Source organism: Sinohyriopsis cumingii, chromosome 19 (genome assembly GCF_028554795.1).
Source record: "Sinohyriopsis cumingii isolate HCF-2022 chromosome 19, ASM2855479v2, whole genome shotgun sequence".
Lineage (NCBI taxonomy): Eukaryota > Metazoa > Mollusca > Bivalvia > Unionida > Unionidae > Sinohyriopsis > Sinohyriopsis cumingii.
The window spans coordinates 24,766,048-24,788,989 of NC_142979.1; the positions used below are offsets into that span (position 1 = coordinate 24,766,048).

At 35.7% G+C, this 22,942-nt stretch overlaps 1 protein-coding gene across 1 annotated transcript; it reads right to left on the bottom strand.

Annotated features, from left to right (window-relative positions):
• Positions 1 to 668: 668 nt before the first annotated feature.
• LOC149775303 (uncharacterized) lies at positions 669 to 13,154 on the bottom strand. The gene is made up of 5 exons (XM_089943043.1): positions 12,923 to 13,154; positions 7,451 to 7,625; positions 6,377 to 6,517; positions 1,380 to 1,459; positions 669 to 827 (listed from the first exon to the last, which is right to left on the bottom strand). The coding sequence occupies exons 1-5, from the start codon at positions 13,085 to 13,087 to the stop codon at positions 798 to 800; spliced, it is 591 nt and encodes a 196-aa protein (XP_089799169.1). The 5' UTR covers positions 13,088 to 13,154; the 3' UTR covers positions 669 to 797.
• Between the last annotated feature and the right edge of the window lie 9,788 nt (positions 13,155 to 22,942).

A 22,942-nucleotide genomic window follows, 5' to 3' on the forward strand; every position in this document is an offset into this window, starting at 1 on the left:
GTGTAATGTCAATTCACATCCCATCTTCGTGCGTTCTGTAAAAAGAAACTATAACTATCTTATTTTCAAGTTCAGCTTAGAATTACAAAACAAACCGTCATGGTAAAGGGTTAATCATCAAGCAGAGCCTTACAGCATTGATAATTGTATTGCCTGTTTAATACAGATCAGTTTTCATGGCACGTCTTTGAGATAGGTTCCAAATGGATATGGAAAGAAACAGCTGTAGTTACCATGATGACTAAACTTTGGAAAGAACCATGAAAGTAGGTCCGACGCTATTTTTCACTCTTACAAAGAAAAGGTTTTGCACCCTCTTATTTGTTATGTGGTTTGGTTTGATTTGGTTTGTCGCTTTATGTTGTAACAACACAAGTAGATTATTTAGTAATTGGAATAAAGGGCCTTGTCCATGGACACGCCAAGTAGCTGACTCAGGTTTGTTTGATGGTTACATAGTCGTGTGCACATGCGGCTCAAGTTATTTTGGACTTGTGGATCAATATCACATTAGACAATTTAGTAACAAGCATGTTTTTGGTTATGATTGAGCAAATGACAATATATTAATATGAAAGTTTAAAATATTACTATGGTTAACTGTCAATCCACTGAAAAACACAAAAATGTACTTTACAAAATTAAACGAGCAATTATTAACTATATAAACCTTTTTATTGCTTCTTCAAACATTATCGACATCTAAACTAATGCAAAGAATCTTCCAGGTTCTGTGAAATTCATAACTTTGGTCCCTTTCTCGTGCTTTATAACATTCGGTCACTCACATTTTCATATCAAGGTAAAATTGGCCCCACTGTAGCAGTCTGTAAAAAGATGCAGAACGTTGCAACCTTTAGCCAGTTCAATGGCTAGCGCATTTAATGAAATATTATGAATTTTTCATAATATTAAACGAGGCCGAATGAACATGAATTTGTAACTATAAACTTACTTTTGAAACCTCATTGTTAAGGAGCATGACGAAATTATTTCAAATTATATAACGTAAATTACTTTTGATAACGCTTCTGATCAATGAACAAAAGATTCAGTGGAATTCTGTAGCGGATATTAACTTTATACTTCCTCGCATTTAGCCTCAACAGATTTAGCTGAATTCTATTGCGCATACTAACCGTATACTTCGTCGAATTTAACCTCAACAGATTATGTTCATTTTTATAGCGACTACTAACTTGATACCCCCCCCCCCAATTTTACATCAACAGTTTTTGTGGAATAATATAAGTGATATTTATTGAGTATTTTCCAGATTTGTCCTTATGACTAAATTGAACTGTATATCATTATTATTAAATTAACTTAATGTCTTCTAATTAATCATCTGAATATTAGGAGGAAACAGAATAACTTACGGTGCTGCAAACTGCCTCTCCAAGAACCTTCGTGCTTTCATCTACTTTTCCGGTATGGACATCCACACAGAAACAATGTTCTGGAAAGCGAGCAAATCAGTTTGGATAGCATAACAGCTGTTGATATCATATCCAGAGACTTTCAACACTAATAAACTTGATATACATTGAAACTTCTAACAACTCAAATATAAATAATCGAACATTAGGCTTCTCTCGAGCAAATTACTTAGTACATGCTTGTAGCCTTTTCCATTCCATGATAGCTAAACTATGAAAGAAATAAAATCGAAAAGGCCGTTTTTTAAGTGATAAGGCAATTGTGTCGATAAATTATATTAAGTTAAATTTATTAATTTTGTACTTGAATAAATTTTAAAAATGTACACTGTAAAATTTGGAGTTCGAGTTAGAACTTAGTAGTCATGATTTTTCTTGATTGTGGAAAAGTCACATGTCGACCAAATTAATTGAGTCTCCCCCCCTCCCCCGTCAGCCTTTGTTTTTCTGATGTCTGATTCTTTTCTATAATACCGGTATTAAAATGTATATTGCTAGCTGTCCGTCTCGTCCGTGAAACAAGGATATTGACAAATCAGTCAAAACATTATTAATTTTTCACCAGAGCAGTAAATCATTCATCTAGTTCCATTTCTCTAAAATATTTGAACCAGACATTATCAAACTACCCCTACCATCACCACCATGATGTTGTAAGCTACGAGAGTGGCAACGCAAACCTTTTGTTCCCAAGGTCAGCCATTGCTGAGTTGTCATTTAGTTCCAAACACGTGGATAATTACTTTGTTAATTTTCATGACTTAGTGAAGTCAGTCAAAACATTAAGGTAGCAATACTTTATTTCAGACCACATAGTCCATACATCTAAATTAAAATATAGATATAACATAAAAGTATTTTAAATACAAATGATCATAGATATATTATGTGCAAGTATACAGACACATCTACAACGACGGACTGTGTCTGTTATTGTTGAGAATGAAATTATGTAGCACATTTAAAGAGTAATTTGCTCCATCTAATTATAATACGAATATTTCAATGAATGTCAAAGTTCCACGGAGATTTCAAGACACAGTTCTTACTATTAGATATTATTGTCATCATTGAGACATATACTTTCTAATTACGTCATCAAAATTGAATGTTTTAATTTCCGTGTTGGAGGCACTGTTCGATCTTTTTGATGATATACACGGAGGAGCTCAATACATTGTGCAGCAATGCCATTTGAATATACACGGAGGAGCACAATACACTGTGCAGCAATGTCATTTGAATATACACGGACGAGCACAACACATTGTGCAGCAATGCCATTTGCATATACACGGAGGAGCACAATAAATTGTGCAGCAATGCCATTTGAACATACATGGAGGAGCACAATACACTGTGCAGCAATGCCATTTGAATAATCTAAATTTTTGATATTCAATGAACAATTCTAAATTTCCATAGAAGCACGTTTGTTAGAGTACGAAAATATGTAATGTCCTATCATATGTCTTCATCATGTGATTGATTGGATTTTACAATGTGACCCAATTACGTACAAATGGTGATATACGTAAGAGCATGGTCGTTAAGATATAAAGGGAGAGGAGATGTTAACTTGAAAGAAGTTGACTGAAAGACAATGCATACCGATTTTTGTGTGTTATAGATTATATCATTCTCAAATGCGTATTGTTCACATATCTTTAATAATTTCCTTAAACTTGCTATAGAAGAACTTATCAATATCATATCGTCAACAAACAAAAATTGTTAAGGAATGACACATTTAGTGGTGGGAGATGTAACCCCATGTGACAGTGACTCAAGTTTACCATTGAACTCGTCTATGTATATATTAAATAACAAAGGGGAAAGAACACCTCCATGCCTCACCACTGGATATTACACTCCCCTAGCGCATATAGAACAACTGTTTGCCAGATCAGTTAACTAAATTATGAACCATGTAGAAGGATATTTGAATATCAAGCAACCGTTTGTGAAATCATCTGGAACAAAGTTATGAACAAACATACAATTAAATTAAATCATCGAAAGGAGAGTATCTGAAAGTTTACAAAGTTCCAGATATAAAAGAATATGGTCCTTATAGATGGCAATCCCATAATGACTAAAAAGAAGTACCGAAACTTGTGAAATTTGTGGTGGAAGTTGCAATAAGCATTCGGATAGCCTTGCATTTCACCATTGACGTAAAAGCGAGTTTAGAACAAGCATTATTATAAAAGTCTGGAATGAATACAAGCAGAGGGTATAAAGCGAAGAAATAGATAATTTTATTGTGTCATGGTAAAATATGTATAGTATCATAAATAAAGAAAATTATACAAACATTGTTTATATTCAATATATATTTTCGACATGTTTGGGATTGTTTTATTTTAATTTTACCTTTCCATCACTGGTAGAATCCATGACCACCCGACTGCAACTTCCATCCTAGTAGTTTGTTAAATCCAAACTTAAGTTCCAGAGGAGTAACTTTTTTTTTTTGGGGGGGGGGGAGGTGGTTTTATTTTTTTCAACCGATCACGTCTATTTAAGGTAGCACTCTGGAATTTTAAAGAAAAAGACTTTCCCCGGGTTTCTTCACCGGTTATACTGGCTATTTAAAAAAGACTTTATTTATCTTAGGTATTGTTTAGTTTAAAGTTGTAAATTTAAGTTGACTTTATTCCTATAATCTAAGACTTCTAATTTCTCATAATTAAGGTCACTACTCACATAATACTGCCTTATGACATTTTACGAAAACAAGAGCAAAATGAGCACAATTAGCTTATTTTCATGCTTAACATCAATATTAATGTACCATTTATTCAGAACATCATGCATAATGATATGCAAATAAGATAAATAATTGCATATATTTTCATATTTGTTTTAAGGTGGCGCTCTACGGCTTCGTAATATGCATAGGGTTAGAAGTTTAAAGAAAAAGAATTTCTCCAGGTTTCTTCACTGGTTATCCCTTTATTTTGGTGTATGATTGATGGGTGCTAAAGATAGTATACGTTAGACTAATTCAGGCTAACTGATGAGCGCACCCTTAGGCATTATGTATGGGATGGCGACCTACAAGAAAGATTTACTTACCTCCGAAATTCAAGAGCATTACGACGCACTTTCGAAAATGAAGATCTGACAACGGAAGTGTTGCCAATTTTACGCTTTGCAAAAACATGTATTAACACTTGTTTGAAAGAATTGTGCTTAGTTTAAAACTACTGCCAAGGGATGTATTAGACTGACTACAGTAAATTATGAAAATTTTAAAATAATAATGGGGCCACGTGTTTGGAGCTAATTTGTTACTCTTAACATGTAGACTTGACTTCAGACTTGGTCGGCGTAGAGGTAATACCTAAAAATTGGATAGTAAATCGCCTAATACCAGAGTCGCTTACCTAACGACTATTGCGCGGAGTATTGTTAAATCATTAAAATCGGCTACAGAGTGGCGATATTTCTTCAATTGTCATGAATTGAATGAGGTTTGTTGAGATGTTTTGAAAATTCATCCATTCATGAATATAGCTGGCGTAAGATTTACACTAGGGGGAAAAACCAGGACAAACTAGCAGGTTCGAAGTATCGAGGGTGAGGAATTGTGTCTTTCTATGTATTACAGATGACACCTTCATTTCTCTCTCCATTGAGACCGCTCAGGTGGCCTAGTGGTTAGAGCGTCCGCCTCGAAAGCGGGAGGTCGTGGATTCGAACCCAGGCCGAGTCATACCAAAGACTTACAAAAATGGCACTAACAGCAACCTCGCTAGGCGCTCAGCATTAAGAGGTTAGTGTTAGGACTGGTCGGCCTGGTGTCAATATAATGTGACTGCGTGGGACATCATGCTACATGTCTGCGACATGATGCCCCCAGTGCTAGACATCACTATAAAGTGCCACACTGCAGACATCGTAGCGATATGACTGAAAAATTGTTAAGGCTACGTTAAAAATCCTAATCTCGCACACACACACACACACACACACACACTTTCTCTCTCTCTCTTTCTCTCTTCATTGACATATATATATATATATATATATATATATATATATATATATATATATATATATATATATATATATATATATATATATATATATATATATATATATATATATATATATATATATATATATTCATTTGTAGTTCCTGGAAAGTGAGAGCTCCACCTTGAGAGCAATTTTAAATGTTATCAATCGGAACATTATTTACATTTTCTGTCAAGTCGAGAAAGAAACACTGCTTGCAATTCTTCGCCATTGAGAACTATATTCTGAAGTACTTACATGGAAGTAGACAAATTCACAATCGGATTATCCTCAGCATTTACTGTCGTAACATATGTGGTGCACTCAGTCAGAGGCAAAATACCAAACAATATCAAATTAATGTGTATTCTATAACTATTTTCGAGTTTCTTTCTCGACGGAACGGAAATGACCGAGCAATTTTCCGCTTAAAGGGTTTGGTCTGTGAACGATCTGTGATGAACTAGGCATCGAATTCTCGAAATGTATTCAGCACGAAATTCAAACTCGAGATAAAATATCTCGAAAGACACAGTATTTCGGATCATTATTGTCCATCACAGGTATGTGAAAAGATTTAAAAAAGTCCTTCATATAACTGAATATTACGCTAACTTCAAGTTACATAATGCCCAAAATGTTGGGAGTCCGAGCTTAAATTTTGAGTTTCGTGCCCAAGAGGTTTCTTGTATACAAGGACATATTTTGTCGTTAGTTTCTTTTTCCTATAAACCCGAGAATCTAGATGAGATTACCAACTATGGATAACAACTAGACACGGTTTGCACTGTGCATACGTGTTCTAGAATACTTGGGAAACTCAAATTCGAGTCCTTAGGGCTCGTCCTCGCCCCATGTGTTTCTGTAAACATTAGAACTTGGCAACCACATAAGACCCCTGTAATAGTTACGTGTATTGTCACACTGCATGGGCATGAAGAGGCCCTCGGCGTCACACAGAGGTATCCACTGTCCCCTATAAACCACCATGCTTATCTGTGCACGAATTCTATTCTGTTGACACAGGCTTCTTACCAGGGAAACTGCTCTAGCTGAAAGGAGGAACAAAGCTATAAAAAAATAAATACCAGCAATAATAATGAATGATATCTTCACATTCAACGGTAACAGATTCAACATTTGCATACTAAACCAGTATCATAAAACTGTTACTAGCAACAGTAGACAAGACCTATTCAATCTGTCAATACATCAACATCATTGTCATTCAGCAAAGGTGTGTACAGTCATAGGGTGGTAAAAACGTGGTGGTGATGATGATGAGTGTGTGTGTGTGTGTGTGTGTGCAACCAAATTAAATAAACTAATCACAACTTAAATGTTGGATGGCTATATAATGTAATACATGCTGTCATTCACAAATACGTAAACAACTTGGAAACAGGTATAAAAAAGGCGAAAACTCCATGAATAAAGTACAGTCATGAAACACTCAGTTGACGATAGAGCCCTTACTTGGAGGTGAACCATTCTTTATCTTGTTTAGTCAGAAAGAGAATCCAGTTTGACCCAAGATCTTACAAAAAGCGCACAGACGGCCGTTGGCTAGCAAAATTGGCCTATGTAGAGAGTTGGTTGATTATTCAAGTTGAAGGCGCAGTATCTCAGTGAATAGGGCGAATGACTCCTAAGCAGTAGTACTAGGTCCGATTCCCAGATTAGACCGGGCGTTTGCCGTACTGTGTCACTTGGGGAAGTATTACTCCTGTTGCCGTTCAAACTAAAGAGAAAATAACTGACTAAAAGCTGTATTTTAGACAAGGTGATGTGTCTTTGAGAGCTCTCATTTTCTTTTGTAACTTCATATTTCCAATAATTGCCACAACTGTATTAACTTTTCTTCGTAATTAACATTTAGTTTTTAGCTATACCACAAGTGTGAATACTCGCCACTTAAAACAGGGTAATCGTAGGAGTGTAATATATCCTAGTGTATTATTTGCTAATGACGAATATACTCGTACCAGTTTTGTCCGTGGCAGTCTCATGTCGGACGCAGACACCAAGGTCAAGTCTAAGTGTGCTCGCGCCGTCCGTGCCTGGGTCAGGTCTCTTGCATACCAGCCCCGTATCACAAGTTCCCGCAGGTGGCAACCCATGGAAAAAGCTTGGTCCATGCTGGCATATTTCTCCTTCAACCTGTAAAGAATCGTGTTATCGACATTTATAAACTGATAAACTTTGTGGCGCGCAATATATAAAGTGAAAGTTTCGATTTTCTACCCCCGATAAGTCTAATAAGAGATGGCATCTTGTTCATCTTTATCAGAGACCGACCATTTAATTATCTTGGGGTTGGTGGTGGAGCGCTAGGATATTATTCTGTGCTGGAATATTTGTATCTGGAATTGTATTTATCACAAATCTTAACTACACCCACCCCGTGGCAACTAAATGGTCAGTCCCTTACGTTTCACAGCTTTATGTAAACAAAGAAAAATAGAACAATCACGATGTAGAGGGGCCACGGATGACCGAATTGCTCTAAAGCGCTCGCTTTTACCGATCACTGCCATCTCACCGCGGTTCGCTTGGGTCTAGTCTCATACACTGCTTATGAGAGAATGTGAGACAGCTTGCCAGAAGCTTCGCGTGGGTCGGTGGTTCTTCCCGGAGTTCACCGGGTTCATCCTCAACCAGTTACACTGGTCTCCATGAATTGCCTATCATATGTTGAAACATTGTGTTCAGTCAACAACAACAACAATCACAATGTCAAAAGCAACCTTGCGAAGTGCAACCAATTAATGCATAGAAACACGAGTTTGGTGGAAAGAGCGGGTGCTTTAAAACATCGTTTACCCGTTACGTTAGCATATATTAATCCAGTAACACTACTTGTTTATCAGCAAAATAGTTTTCCATTCTTCCATAGTACCTGCTAGAATTGTTGCTCACTCAGCCGTCTGCAGGCACTAATGGACTTGCATGCACATCCCATATTTTTGATAGAATCATTGGTACGCGTACAGGACCAAGTGATCAGCAGTAAAAGATGTAAACTATTTTATAAAGTAAATAACAATTTGTCTTTACGTATGTCATTTATTTTCATATAAATGTAGTCGTGACAAGTTGAACAGGAAAGCAGTTATTTTTTTGAAGAATTAAAACATCGACCTTCTTTCATTATTTACACCAGTTCATTTTAATCATCTTAAAAAGGATATAAGTTAAGTTAATCCCATGATCAGATCACTCATATTTTGAGTATCAAAACTTTTTAATCAACCTTCAACAGTATTAAAACAATCATGCTTTGCGCATCATCATAATAAAATATTTAAAATTACTAGACTAGTCAGACTGAAGTACAAGTAATTGGGTGAACTCTGATGAGTTTTATTAGTAATACATGTTATATATTTATTTGGCTTCTGGGTCATCGCTAGACTACCAGGCCATGAGCCCAGCGAGATAATTTCACTCAGGTAAATTTTCCAGTAAATGATACGGGCTGCAAAAATGTATACTTTACAACAGCATCAACACAATTGATCATTATTTTATTCATTAAGGTTTTCACCGCGATTTTACGGTTGTCGCGAACACAAACTATACTTGTGATTTGCATTTTAGGCTTTCTATCTAATTGTCTAAAATATTCTGCACAGGTTAAAGAATAAGGAAAAATCTCGGCGATCAAAATAAACATTAAGTCGCTAAATGTTACTTATTAAATATCACAGAATATCACTAATTAAATGTCATTGTCATCGAAAATTAAATACGAATAACTGAATGTCACAGAACGGTACTAACTGAATCTCATAAAATGTCATTGAATGGATGTCGCACGATATCAATGCCATCGTAACTAAAGACGAGGTGCCGGATGGCGTTGTATCGGAAAAATCAGTCTCGTCGTTGAGCAACACAGGCAGAGTCATCCGTGTCACAGCACATAATCCATTTTCGACGTTTGTCTCGAACGAGATAGGTCACTCGGTGGCATAATTTCCTTTGACGACTAGGTCCCCTTTAAATGATATCGGTGCACGCTGTCTAAACAACGATTATATTTCTACACTTGCATTCAGCATTACTGCACCTTTAGTGCACGTTGCCTGTGCCACGATGGTTTTTTTTTTTTTTGTACACACTGATCCTGCATGATTGGACTTCTTCATCAGTATTCAATGTCGATAATACCATTTACATGTGTATTTAGTTTGACTTGTTACCAGATGTAAAATAAAGTTCTGAAAATATTCGCTCTAAGGTGCGCACAAGTATCCCAGAGGGGCATGACCCAATGTGTACGGCACTAATGCCAATCTTGTTTTGAGTGATTTCTGATCTGAACAAGAAGGCGAATGCATGACAACGTGTAGTGCTTGGTACAATATCTGCCATTCTAATTGAAACTGTTGCATCTTCAAAATCTTATCTCTAAAAGATTGTAGTCTTGAACGTTATATTTTATTTTTCTGCTTTATTTATATGGTAGTTCAAATTAACGTCATATGTTTGAACCTTGTCACTTCTAGTTTTTTTAAAAATAAGTTTTACCTATGTAGGATACGTGTGCATTTGAAACATCGTTTAGTTTTTTAATATTATTTTCAAAATTCAGCTGGTTCCCGACGACTATTAAAGTATTCATTATATACTTCGTGCGCTTCTTTATTTTGGTCCTCAGTGTCGTATCAACTTTCTGCATGTCACTTTGTTTGTCGCATAGAGATAACTCTTGCTCATTAAAGATGCCATCTGCGTCGTCTCCCTTCAAGCCTTCTAGTTTAAATTGACTAGATCACATATCATTATTAACTTGGTTACAAGTAGTTCATCAGTAAATATGAAGGCAGACCTTTACAGAAGTTGATTAGTATTTTATTGTTTCACGTAGTTTAAACGTAGGTGTTCCAGCTATTTAAATTGTCAGTTGTATTTTTTAAAATATAAAAGCCAAATAAACTGATAGATACTTTTGATCCGTTTTCTTGCTTGCTTCAAACGGAGTCATACTCTGTCATGAGAACTGTTGTATTCCCGAATTAGCTTGGTGAAGAGTAAACTCGTTTTCAGTTTTGGTTGCTAATGAAACATTTGTACGTTTTAGTTTTTAGGGTTTTGCTAATATTTCTACCATATATGTTTTTTTTTAATTGAATAAATCGAAGAGCATTTCATGCGTCTTTTAAATAATCCATTAATATTATGTTGTTTGATTCTTTTCCTTTATCAAACTGCATCTGAACTGGGTTTTTATCTCTTAAGATCTCTATCATCACCATTTTCCTTTTACTGTTCCATCCAAAGTGTACTTTGAAAAGACATAAACTGTCTAAATGTATATGTATCCCATGTTGTCTTTATCATACGTTCGCATGTCAACACTATGCCTGTCTGTAATTAGTGCTCTTGTAGGTATTCTTTATCTGGATTGCTTTGGTCATTGGTAGTCAGATTGTCAAGCTAACAATTTAAAAATCAAAGCAAAGCAATGTGTTTTCATTTGTTCAGTGCATTTTTCCCCAAACATATTCATTGATATGGTGCAAGCATTAAGACTGTCAGGACTGTAATAAACATGTTTAGAATACTGTTCTTTGTCAGTCATTTGAAAATAAATAAAATATGAGATTATTTTATAAAGGCTTTATCACCCCAATGAAAACCGTTCCATTCAACATGTTGCTGCATTTGTGCCATTATTTGTGATGGCTCAATTTATCACATTGGTGTTTGGTAACTTCCTTCATAGCATGATTGGTCTGGTAAGTTTTAGCTTTAATTTTTAATGGTGATGCACACATTGTGATTGATCAAGTAAATGCTTGCTTGTGATACACAAACATGAATGGTCTAACATTTTTTTTTTGTATGTTTGTGATTTTCTCTCATCCCTATGAGAGAGAGAGAGAGAGAGAGAGAGAGAGAGAGAGAGAGAGAGAGAGAGAGAGATTTGGATTTCTAACGTAGCTTGAACAATTTTCAAGTCATTTCGTTACGATTTATGCAGTGTGGCAGTTTACAGCAATATCTAGCACTGGGGCATCATGCCGCAGACATGTAACGTCATGTTCCACTCAGTCACATTATCCTGACACAAGGCCGACTAGTCCGAACACTAACCCTTAATGCTGAGTGCCAAGCGAGGCATCTGCTAGTATCGTTCTCATAAGCCTTCGGACTGACTCATCCGGGGTTTGATCACTCTAGCCACTGAGACCACCGGAGCGGCCACAGATCAAGAGAAAATTTCGAAAGATCTGGTACAATCACATAAATATTTTGGATGTATACTTTTGCAATGTTTAAATTTTACATCAAGTCAAGTGAAGAAATAAATTATATTAAATTCAAAAAACCACTGCACGCTATGGATTCTTCAAAAATAATTCACTTGCCCCTTCGAAGTCAGTGTATCACTTTTCAAGAATCCATGTGGCTTTTTAAGTTTCTCTACTATTATTGATATACTATGGATAAATTTCAGAGAGATAATATTGTTACCAGTCATAGAACTTAAGAGACCATGGTAGTAGTTAGTGAGCACTCCGGGTGGCCGCGTGATCTAAAGCGCTCATCTTGGCCTATCACTGACATCTTACATCTGTCCGCCTGGGTTCGAGTCTTGGGCTCGGCCATTGTGGGTTTACGAGAAAGCTTGCTGGTAACTTCACGTGGTTGTTTGTTCCCACCAGTGCTTTCGTAGTTTCTTCCTTCACCATCCTGGCCCTATAGCCTTTCCTGCGCTGAGAAATGGCGTTAAACCCAAAACAACAGCAGTGGTTATTAACAGGGAAAATGGACACCAGATTCGGGGACGAGCGCTAAGATGGTGTGAATAGTGCATGAGCTGGTTTTGGGTCACTGTATTGAACGTCCTTAGACAGCAGTCACTCTTACTAAGGTGTTTCATTCTACCTAAATATCATACATATATCTAAATATCTATACGATGTCTGAAGTGTGGCAGTTTATAGTGTTGTCTAGCACTGGGGCATCATGCCCCACCAATCACATTATCCTGACACCAGGCCGACCAGTAGTAGCACTAACCTCTCAATGCTGAGTGACAAGCGAGGCAGCTGCTAGTACCATTTCTAATTGTCTTTGATATGACTTGGCTAGGATTCGAACTCGCGACCTCCCGCATCCGAGGAGGACGCTCTAACCACTAGGCCACCGGAGCTGTCACTATCTTAGAAGTGAATCTAAACCTAATAATTATACACAAAGTCACACGGCATGCATAATACAGTGATAACGTGCTTATTTTGCACCATTGTGGCCCGTGTTCAAATGTTCGGTGTACATAGTTGGTTAATTCCACTGGGCACTCTGGTTTCGTCCAATCCAGGCTAACTTCTGCGCTCTTAAGAGTATGTAGTATATATCGTCCAATCGATGCAAAAGTTAAATTAGACTTTACACTAATTGCTTAGTAATATAAGCGAGGGGCAGATATGTTCCCCGTCACTTACCTTGGCACACGCGTCACTACAGCCACAGAAACCGCCACCTTTAATGATGGATCCCTTGCAGTGGATTTCAGGCTGCACTCCCATCAACTGACACAGTTCCGTTGTGCAGACTATAGCATTACCTACCGCAAAACTTGCAGCAGCGAAAAATACCAAATGCAACATTTGTTCGTTTCGTGTTCAACTTTCGCAAATGTATACGACAATGGACTCTAGCTGATATTTAAATAGTCCGTATCTATAGAACATCTGCAGGTACTGATAATTCTTATCTAAAAACCATTTATTCCCTACCAATGTCCACTGCCAAGAAATATTCGTACCAACGATCAAGTGACTTCAGGGTATTAATACTTTTGAACTATTATTAAGTTTTAGGCAATTACAGACACTCGGTTAAAAAGCTACAGACTTTGTGCAACAAAAACTTTGTAATACGTGTAATATTATTAATGGATGTAGAACATGGTAAGAATCATGCTATTCGTACTAACTGTTTAAGGATTTCTACTTGGCACTAAAGGGTTTACATTCGTACAACGCACTCTCATTTAGCTCGGAGAGTGTGACTAGTTTGTGATGCCAATGGTACGAATTATCGACCTGTCGCATATCATGCCCTTAGAAACACTCCTTTAGTCCGTGTGTTTGCGCGTCTGAAAAAGTTTTCATAAACATCCTTGTCCCTTCAATTGTTCATAATTGGTCTTTTTGTGTAACGTATCAAATTGACAGGTAAGTTATAAAATAAATCTCGAAACACTGAGAATATTTTAACCGTATAGAAAATACAAAAGGGCTAACTAATGTACAAACTATATTTTCTGTGTTTATAATACTTATGCCTCCTTTACAGACCGAAGTAAAAAAAAATCATTTAAAAGAATTGAAAATTTGGTTTTGCTGCATAAAACCTAATCAGGTAATCTATATTTGAATTCATTCATGATACAATCTAACCAGATTTGTAAACTTTCAAGTCCAAATGTTCAAAATTGTTTATTATTTATTGTATTGAAAAACTGTTATGCTGGCCTGAACGCTTATCGCATCAACATTTGAATACAAACGTGCCCACCAAATTTCACTTGTCTCCCTAAGAAACGGAGACATACTTCAAATTCAGATCGAACAGCTGACCTAAAGCTTATAATGAAGCGACCAAGAACGTATTCTCAAAAGTAACAACATGGATTCAACTTAAGGCGATAGGCGTACAGATGGAGACTACTAATTGTATTTGGTATTTTAAACTGGGTTTACTTCATTATCTTGACAAAGGTACCAGTTAGAATGGTTAAACAGCAATGTTCTTTACGTCAAGCGTTTTATTGAATAGTAAAATGTAGTTTTGTAACATGTCAACTTCTCAGGGGCTCACAATTGGATTCTGTATTTCTAGAGCTTTTCGGGTGGCAACCTCATTGGCAGAATCTAAAATCAAAATCTCTACATAAATAACGAGTCTTTGTGTGCATGTATCTATGAATATATATATATATATATATATATATATATATATATATATATATATATATATATATATATATATGTATATATATATATATATATATATATATATATATATATATATATATATATATATATATATATATATATATATATATATATATATATATATATATATATATATATATATATATATATATATATATACACCACCATGTCGGCCAATTCTGCGCTTCGATACGTCATTTCTGTAAACATTGGATCATGTGTTATTTTGGGTAAAAAATCCATTTTAAATATTCGGCATTTCAACTCGAAATGCATATGAAAATGTGAACCTAAATATCAACATGAAGACCCACTCCATGACCTTCTTGAACCGGTAACCCAGAAAATCCGATTTAGTATGTATCTTCTAGAATCATACAAATAAATACATTATATAAAAGATGGGAATGTATACCTTAAAACAAAACTGCATTTTAATCCAAGTTTCCATTTTTGCAAGAAATTGTCCCACACTTACAAAATTGTCTGCTACCCAAGGTGTCAGCTTTCCGCTAGAATGTAAATTCTCAAGAAATTTACCGGCGTATAGTCTGTTTCGAAATTCTTTAGTAATTTTTCCACATCAGCAAGACGTTGTAAACACTACATCCTATTCATTGTTGTTTCTCTTCCACATAATAGATTATTTTTTTTAATAAAATGTTGAACTTTACTAACTTTTTTACAAGATCGGTATTGTTCGCTTAATATATATTGCCATTTATTGGCATTATTACGTTGAATTTAAACCTGACCTAATTACTCCACTGAAATGCTGACAGAAACAGTCCAAAGTAATGCATTTCTTCTCTATTAATATAATAAATGTTACATCTTTTCGACGCTGTGCGCAGAATAGGCCGACATATCGCGAGTCAGGAAAACAAGGGGGTGGTATCCCCTGTATCCAAAGTTAATAGTATTTATCTCCCTTTGTCGCTTTTACTTTTTCAGCCGAGGCATATTTGTATCCTTTATTGTATTTATGATATGATTTCATGTTTTCAGTGCCTGCAATTGACTGAAACTATATTAAAAAGAGTGGAATATGAGGATCGCAGCAAGGAAGTCTGAAATGATGTTTCATGTCTTGCACTGCTACGGACCATACCTCATTCGTTTAAAACGATATTAAAAAAATCCAGAGGGTACTTTACGCATATCAGTTTGTCTAGAACTGCTATCATGAAGCAAACAGAATGATCGTCTAAAACGGGTTCTTTTATTTTCGTAATATGCAAGGTTTCTTTAATCCGTTCAAAGTTTCGAAGGATTTTCAGATTTATATGAAAATATGGCCATTTCTAATGTTGATTCTAAAACAACTATCCTATATACTGAATCACCGTGTTTGTTTTTAAATATATCCTTGTCCTTCATGAATTTTATGTCTCTGCTCCTTTTAAATCGTTGTATACTGATCTTGTGAATTGTATGAGTCCTCGAATTGTACTGTAAATTACGACAGAATTTGCCCACTTATTCGCATCAAATTCGCAATTCAATTCTTCCCCATACCGTGCTATTTAATCTTGTTGGTATCGAGGTTGACGATGCTTACCACGATGGTATCATCTACAAATGCAAGGAGTAAATCGGCGCAAGTTCCATTGCCCTGTATTGTTTCCTTTGAAGTATGAAACTAAAACAAAAATTAATTTTTGTTATTCTCTTGCACGTTATTTTGTAATGCAACTAGTTTTAATGAGACCCTTATCGTAGATTATCTTGTAAGCATATGTATATTATTTCTTGATACAGATTTTATTGCTTTCATTGTATCTAATAGCATGTTTATATCACTTCAATAAAGTGTGGCTTTGTGCCATTGATTATCTTGTGTAAAACAAGAAAAATGATCAATGGAGTGTTGTGCTTTGTGCAGAGGCTTTGCCGTTCGTTAATTGTCTACGTGGTCTGAGTGGTCTAGTAGATTAAATTATTTTGAAATATGATCCCAACTTTTGCTGGTCTAGTTATTTATCACTTTGATTTGTAATGCTCATGTTTCCAGATGCAATACTAAAAAAATATATATGAAGAAAGAATTATTGAGATACCCCGCATTTATACTACTCTTACACTAGCATCAGAACATCGAAAACCACTGCATTATATCGTAATTATTGCTAAATAAAGTTGTCATATTGCAATAAAAATAGTCATCTCAGTTTTTAATGCACATATAATCACCACACAGTATAAAATAGTGTTGGAAATAAAAACAGAAATGGAATTTTTACAATTTTCTTATATGAATTTCTGTGTCTGTATGTATGTATGTATATAGTATATTGTCGATGGATTTATGTTTCTTTGGAAGCCTTTATGTGAAAATATCGTTGCTCAGAAAACGAATTTTTTTTTAATCGACTTCATTTGCAGATAATAGTATTGCTTATTTAGAAGCCCGCTTCACAAGACTATGGAACTCTTCTAGAGCACGGCTCCAATAGGTGCAGCAGGCTATCCCGACTCTTGACGAGTACGGCTCCTATAGGTGCAGCAGGCTATCCCAAATCTTCAAGAGCGCGGCTCCAATAGGTGCAGCAGGCTATCCCGACTCTTCAAGAGCACGGCTCCAATAGGTTCAGCAGGCTATCCCGACTCTTCAAGAACACGACTCCAATATAGACATCAGGCATCCCGACTCTTCAAAGGCACCGCTCCAATCGGTGCAGCAGGCTATCCGACTCTTCAAGAGCACGGCTCCAATAGGTGCAGCAGGCTATCCCGACTCTTCAAGAGCACGACTCCAATAGGTGCAGCAGGCTATCCCGATTCGTCAGATATTCTTAAGATTTTTTTTAATCAAGATAAAACCCTGGAATATAGGTCCTAATGTCATATTCTTACTTACTGACACAGCTGCGAGGATGTTGTATACGTGTTTTTTGAAAGATTTTTTTTGTGATATACGATTACAACGTCCAATCATGACCTTGTTACAATATCAACAAAACGGTACAAATAATGTAGGTCCTCACAAAGTTACGTAACAATGATGATGCAACAATCAAAGAACGCAGTTGACTACATGTTCGCTAGAGGGGTTCCGATATGAACATAGGTACCTTAACTAGCGAAGATGAGTTGACTGTAAAGCCTACGCCTTGAAACAATTACCTCATTTTTAACCCTATTTTGTAGTTTGTTTTGCTTTTTGTCGATTTTTGACTCTTATTTTTAAATACTGTTTTAAAGCGCTTTTGGATCAAAATTCTACTTTTTGACCTACATCTTAAAGATTTATTGTATTTTCCAAACTTAATTGATTTTTCTTACAACATTGCGACTCAAAATCAAATTTTACAGTATTTTCACACAATTTTTTCAACATTTAACGTTTAATTATGAACTATTTTACGCAACTGTGAGTTTTAGCGGTAGGAAGATTTTAAAAAATGTACTCCAAGCCCTAACCCACTGGTCATCATAATAGTTTTTATCGAAAGCCATTGGTCATTTTTCATCAGATTATCTTTTGCTCAAAAGCCTTTACTGGTCAACGGAATAGCACAAAAACACAGGGAACTGATCATCGATATTTTGCTGAAATCCCTTGTCTTATGGTCCTACAAATTCTCCTGAAAATCACAGACAGCGTTTCTCATATTTTACTGAAAACCCCATACCACAAACTTCTAACATTTTCTGGAAAATACACCGCCCTAATGTCCAATCCTCGTGACTTCTAATATAAAATGGGACCCATAAATTGAAAATATCCTTACGTTAATCTGATTTTATAACGTATTTCTTAAAAATGTTGGACAAATTTCGAGTGCGTCGTGAATGTGTCGTGTCTACCCAACTAAGGCAGCGGAAAAAGATGTGAACGGGGTACAGCAAAAAAGCATCAGCACACAGATGAACATTTATATATATACCTTAGGGTAGATCACTTGTGCACAGGGGACCCATTCAAATGAGAGAGAGAGAGAGAGAGAGAGAGAGAGAGAGAGAGAGAGAGAGGCGCAAATACATGCATCCATTAAAATATACAGATTATTGCCAACTAACAGCAACTACTGAGATAGTGTTACGAGTCTATGCTCTTAAAATAAGTAACAGCAAAGAGTGAAGACAGCAAGCTTTGTAAAATGTAACAAATAATTTTCTTCTTATAATACAAAAGTGAAAAATGAGAAAAAATGAACATACGGTTTTACGAATTCAATCCCAAAATAATCTAAGAAGTAAAAAACACAAGTCCTATCAAAGAAAAGTTCTAAGAGAATCTCTGTTCAAATCCCGATGAAATTCAAGATGGAAGGCGATGACATCAGTAATAGTCTGCGTTGTACTGATGTGTCAACAGTCTTTTGTTGAATCACAGAAAATATTAGTCCAGTTTTGACTACCGTATAAATTCCAGTGAATATCTTTGTCCAAGAATTATAACAGAGCACTTTTGTATTTCCAGGGAAAACAATCACTTGAATTCAATAATTTGAATTAAAAATAAAAGGCAGCCCAAACTGGTCACAACATAATACAACTTAACGTGTCAAATGTTTTAAGCCCGACTGATAGAACTTTCATTAAAACATCAGTTATACGACTAAGACGCAAAACAGATTCCCGGATGGGGGTCAAAAGTTTGCCCTTCTGAAAAAATAGAACTTTGTTACCAATTAACGCATGCTGCTTGTCACGTAGTCCAGGTATGACCTTGACTCAATATAATGATTCTTACTCTGAGAAAAATAAAAATAAAAAAATAAAAAGTTGTTCACCAAAACCGTCACTGATTTTGGAACAAGGTCAGCAAAAAGATACAGTGTTTAATTATGCAGCATAGCATATAATGAAAATAAAAAAGTAGCTAATAAAAATTTTAAAAACTAACAAACAAATCAAATAAAATTAAATATACATAACAATAGAAAGCACATAAAAGCAATGTTACAAAAATTAAATCCAGGTACCAATCAAGGACCCAATCTGTAGCAAAGGTCACAAACGTTTGAAAACTCAGTAGGAGAGGAAGATGATGGAAAACCGACTAACAGCTGTAGGAAGGCGAGTATGGAACCAAAACCTCGTTAGCCTTGAAAATTTTATACTTTTAGAACATTTAGAAGAACCTCGAAAATTATGAAAGTTTATCATACTAAACCTTGGGGTGTCTTGAAAGTTACGAGGGGATTCCTCTAAAACTCTGACCAGCCATATATGCAAGGAAGGACTGGGAGGAATCTACAAATAACTCCACCATTTGCCAGAAGATAGTCCCAGTACCAGAGTTTTGTTAATATTAAAGGCGAGTACAACTGATTCTCATTTCGAGTTAAGAGAATCTGCTTACCAGGGGAAGTAAACACGATTACAATCGTAGTTAGACTGATGTTGCAGTTTCTCCCCCTATCCCGGTGGAGCCGTAAAAGTAATAAAACATAAATTTACTAAACTATCGGAATGAGTAGCCACAATATTCACCCTTTTTGATAGGGTTTAAGCTATAGTGGTGTATTGTTGCTGTTATTTTCCTAATATAAGTTTTAATCTATAAGGGTGTATTGTTGTTGTTACTTTTCTAATATAGTTTTTAGGCTATAAGGGTGTATTGGTAATGTTGCCTTTCTTCTACATGTTTCAAGTTATAAGGGATATGATTTATGTTGACTTTCTACTATAGGTTTTAAGCTATATGGGTGAATTGTTTATGTTAACTTACTACAATTTATCTGATTGTCGTTCTCCCTGTCTTTCATAAAATACAATTATTTATGTAGTGTGATATTTTCACTGTAATTAATTATTCATTAACTTATTAGCTATTAACTATTAAAAAAATGTTATTTGTAGAGTTATCTGGACGCTAATTAAAAGATTCACTTCTTTGTCTCCCCTTGCATTGCATACATTAATTTGCAATCTCTCTCTCTCTCTCTCTCTCTCTCGCTTGTCCGCATTTGCAATATTACACAAAATTCGACACTGTAATCAGAAGTCAAAATACTAACTTTCTATGTGATGTTGTTGTTTCCAATATAAGTATCAGCTCTGTAAGACTTTCCACAAAGTAACCCAAACACCTTGACTACGTTAAAATATATTTACAAACAAGTGCTATCAAATGCTTTAAAAGCTTTACAAACTCTATGAGCGGAATTAAACATAAGACCGGCAGAAAATATACAGCAGTTATTACACTCAAGGAATAAAAGATAAATGCTGACATATTAACCTTACAGTATAGAAAATTACAATAACACATTACAATCACAACTTTAACTATTGCAGAAGAAATAAAATAATGAAAAGAAACATAATGATAAAGATATTAAAAAGTTAGGATTGATTTTGAACATGGTGTGAAAAGTTCAAAAATGGACTGACAAGTGTTAATAATAGTCTTTTACAATTACAGAGATATAATGAACAGTATTTTGTAACTCTCAGACATGAACTATATATGTTCTTATTTTTTAAAAAAGTTGTATAATTGGAAGAATTTGGTATGATTAAAATGGATAGAGAAAAAGGTGAAACATTTAATAAATAAAATGTAATAATATCGAACAAAATGATAACCCCTAACTTTGTCGTAGTTGTAGAAAAAGACACGAGGGAAGGAATGTTTTAATCAATGCCAACAGCCTATGATTCATGCATGTCAAAAAATAAATCATTTAAAAGATAAAAGATTTATTTGAGACCGATCTGCTTGAATATATATATATATATATATATATATAAAGAGAGAGACAGAGAGAGGGAGGGGATTGTTGAGTGTATACAGATCAAGAATCAAGAACCTGTAAGAAAAAATATTGTGGCAAGAGAAAGCATTAGCAAATTATAATTTTTTAAATGGTCAACTATTTTCTGTAAAAAGGAGATTTCGATGGCATAGAAACATTATTACGAAATTCAACACAGAAATAAGGCTAACGAGTATTGAACTGATGATGGTAATGAAAGGCCGAAAAAGACTGAATGATCATAGTAGAAGTGGCGGGGCATGGGGCTAAGAGCAAGTAATTTTCTGACACAAGCCTTTTTTATTGGCATTATACCATGGGATGGGTGTAGTTTTGTATCTTTATTTTTTGTTAACTATGGAATAACTGTTCTTGTATTTTAAATTTTTTGGCTTCTATCTGTTGAATCCAATATCAGTAGTGAAAGGGGTCACCCTAGCGACAATGGGAATTAGCATTACAGACCCCACCTGGGTCACTCTAGCGACAACGGAAATTTAACATGGGGAAAAATCGTGAGTCACTCTAGCGACAAGGGAAATTAACATGGGAATAAATCGTGGGTCTGTCTAGCGACAAGGGAAATTAACATGGGGAAAATTGTTGGGTCACTCTAGCGACAAGGGGAATTTGACATGGAACTATAGTGTGGATCTGTCTAGCGACAAGGGAAATTAACATGAGGAATAGAGTTTGGGTCTGTCTAGGGACAAGGGGAATTGAACATGGGATTTTTTTTTTTTAAAAAAATTTTTTTAAAAAAAAAGGGTAGGCAATCGAAAGTCATTCTCTTTTCGAGAAATGTGGATGGCCCTGAAAAGGGCCTTTGGGTTTATGTTAATATTAACATAGATGGCATCTGTCACATCTTCTTCTTCTTCTTAAACTCCTTCTAACTGCAGGTCCATACACAAGTACCCTCTTGAGGCATCCTTGTCTTTCTATGTAAACTCTTCTCATCCATAGACTAGTATCTGTCCTATCAACAACAGTCCACTTGGACCGGACATAGATGAGCATGTCCGTCCTAAACATCATTGAAGACACAAGGGTGGATGATTCAACTGTGGTCCACATCTTGAGGCGACGAGAACAGGTGAATCAATGCAGTGAACTGCGCTTATTTATAGGTAGAGGAAGGATTGAAACGGATTGAGTTCATTCACCAATCCGAACACGCGTGACAAAATTCAGTCAGCCCGCATCCAGTCCGAAGAGAGCAGTCTGTGACGTCACGTGGTCTATATAGATTCGCTAGCGATTGTGTGCAGTCAATCTATGCGACAGTGATTCAACATGACGGAAACTCAGAAAACGATCCATTGGGGTGCACCAGCAGTGGAGACCGCCCAAGGGAACCCGGACTTACTTTCAGAAGAGGTACATTGGGATTTTGTGGATTTTTTTACCTCGCAAGAATTTGTTCCGGAACCTTCGTTACCTTCTTCATTACCGCAAGTGGAGAATTTTAGACAGAGACAGAAAGAAGAATTGGAGAAATTTATACAACGACAAAAGGAAGCGGAACAAGCTTTTCTCCTACAGCAACAGCAACAAGAAGAAGAAGTAAGAAAAAAACAACAACAAGAAGAAGTAGCAGCAAAGAAACAAGAGGGTGAAAATCGAACGGTCACGGTACTGTTGGACATTTTAGCGGCGTTAAGAAGTCTGAAACAAATGTATCAGACTTATTTATTACGACCGAAGAGAATACGACCTTCCCGAGTTAAACACGTTAACCCTGTGACTAAGCCTACCGTACCACCCTTAGTGATTTCAACCCAATCATCAT

Excerpts from the sequence above, each read along its gene's own strand:
- LOC149775303 (XM_089943043.1), bottom strand. The coding sequence starts at position 13,087 with ATGTTGCATTTGGTATTTTTCGCTGCTGCAAGTTTTGCGGTAGGTAAT. Across the intron at positions 6,518-7,450 it reads GACTGCCACGGACAAAACTG|CTAGAGCAGTTTCCCTGGTA; the intron begins GTACGAGTATAT and ends TCCTCCTTTCAG. Across the intron at positions 828-1,379 it reads GAGAGGCAGTTTGCAGCACC|ACTGCTACAGTGGGGCCAAT; the intron begins GTAAGTTATTCT and ends ATCTTTTTACAG.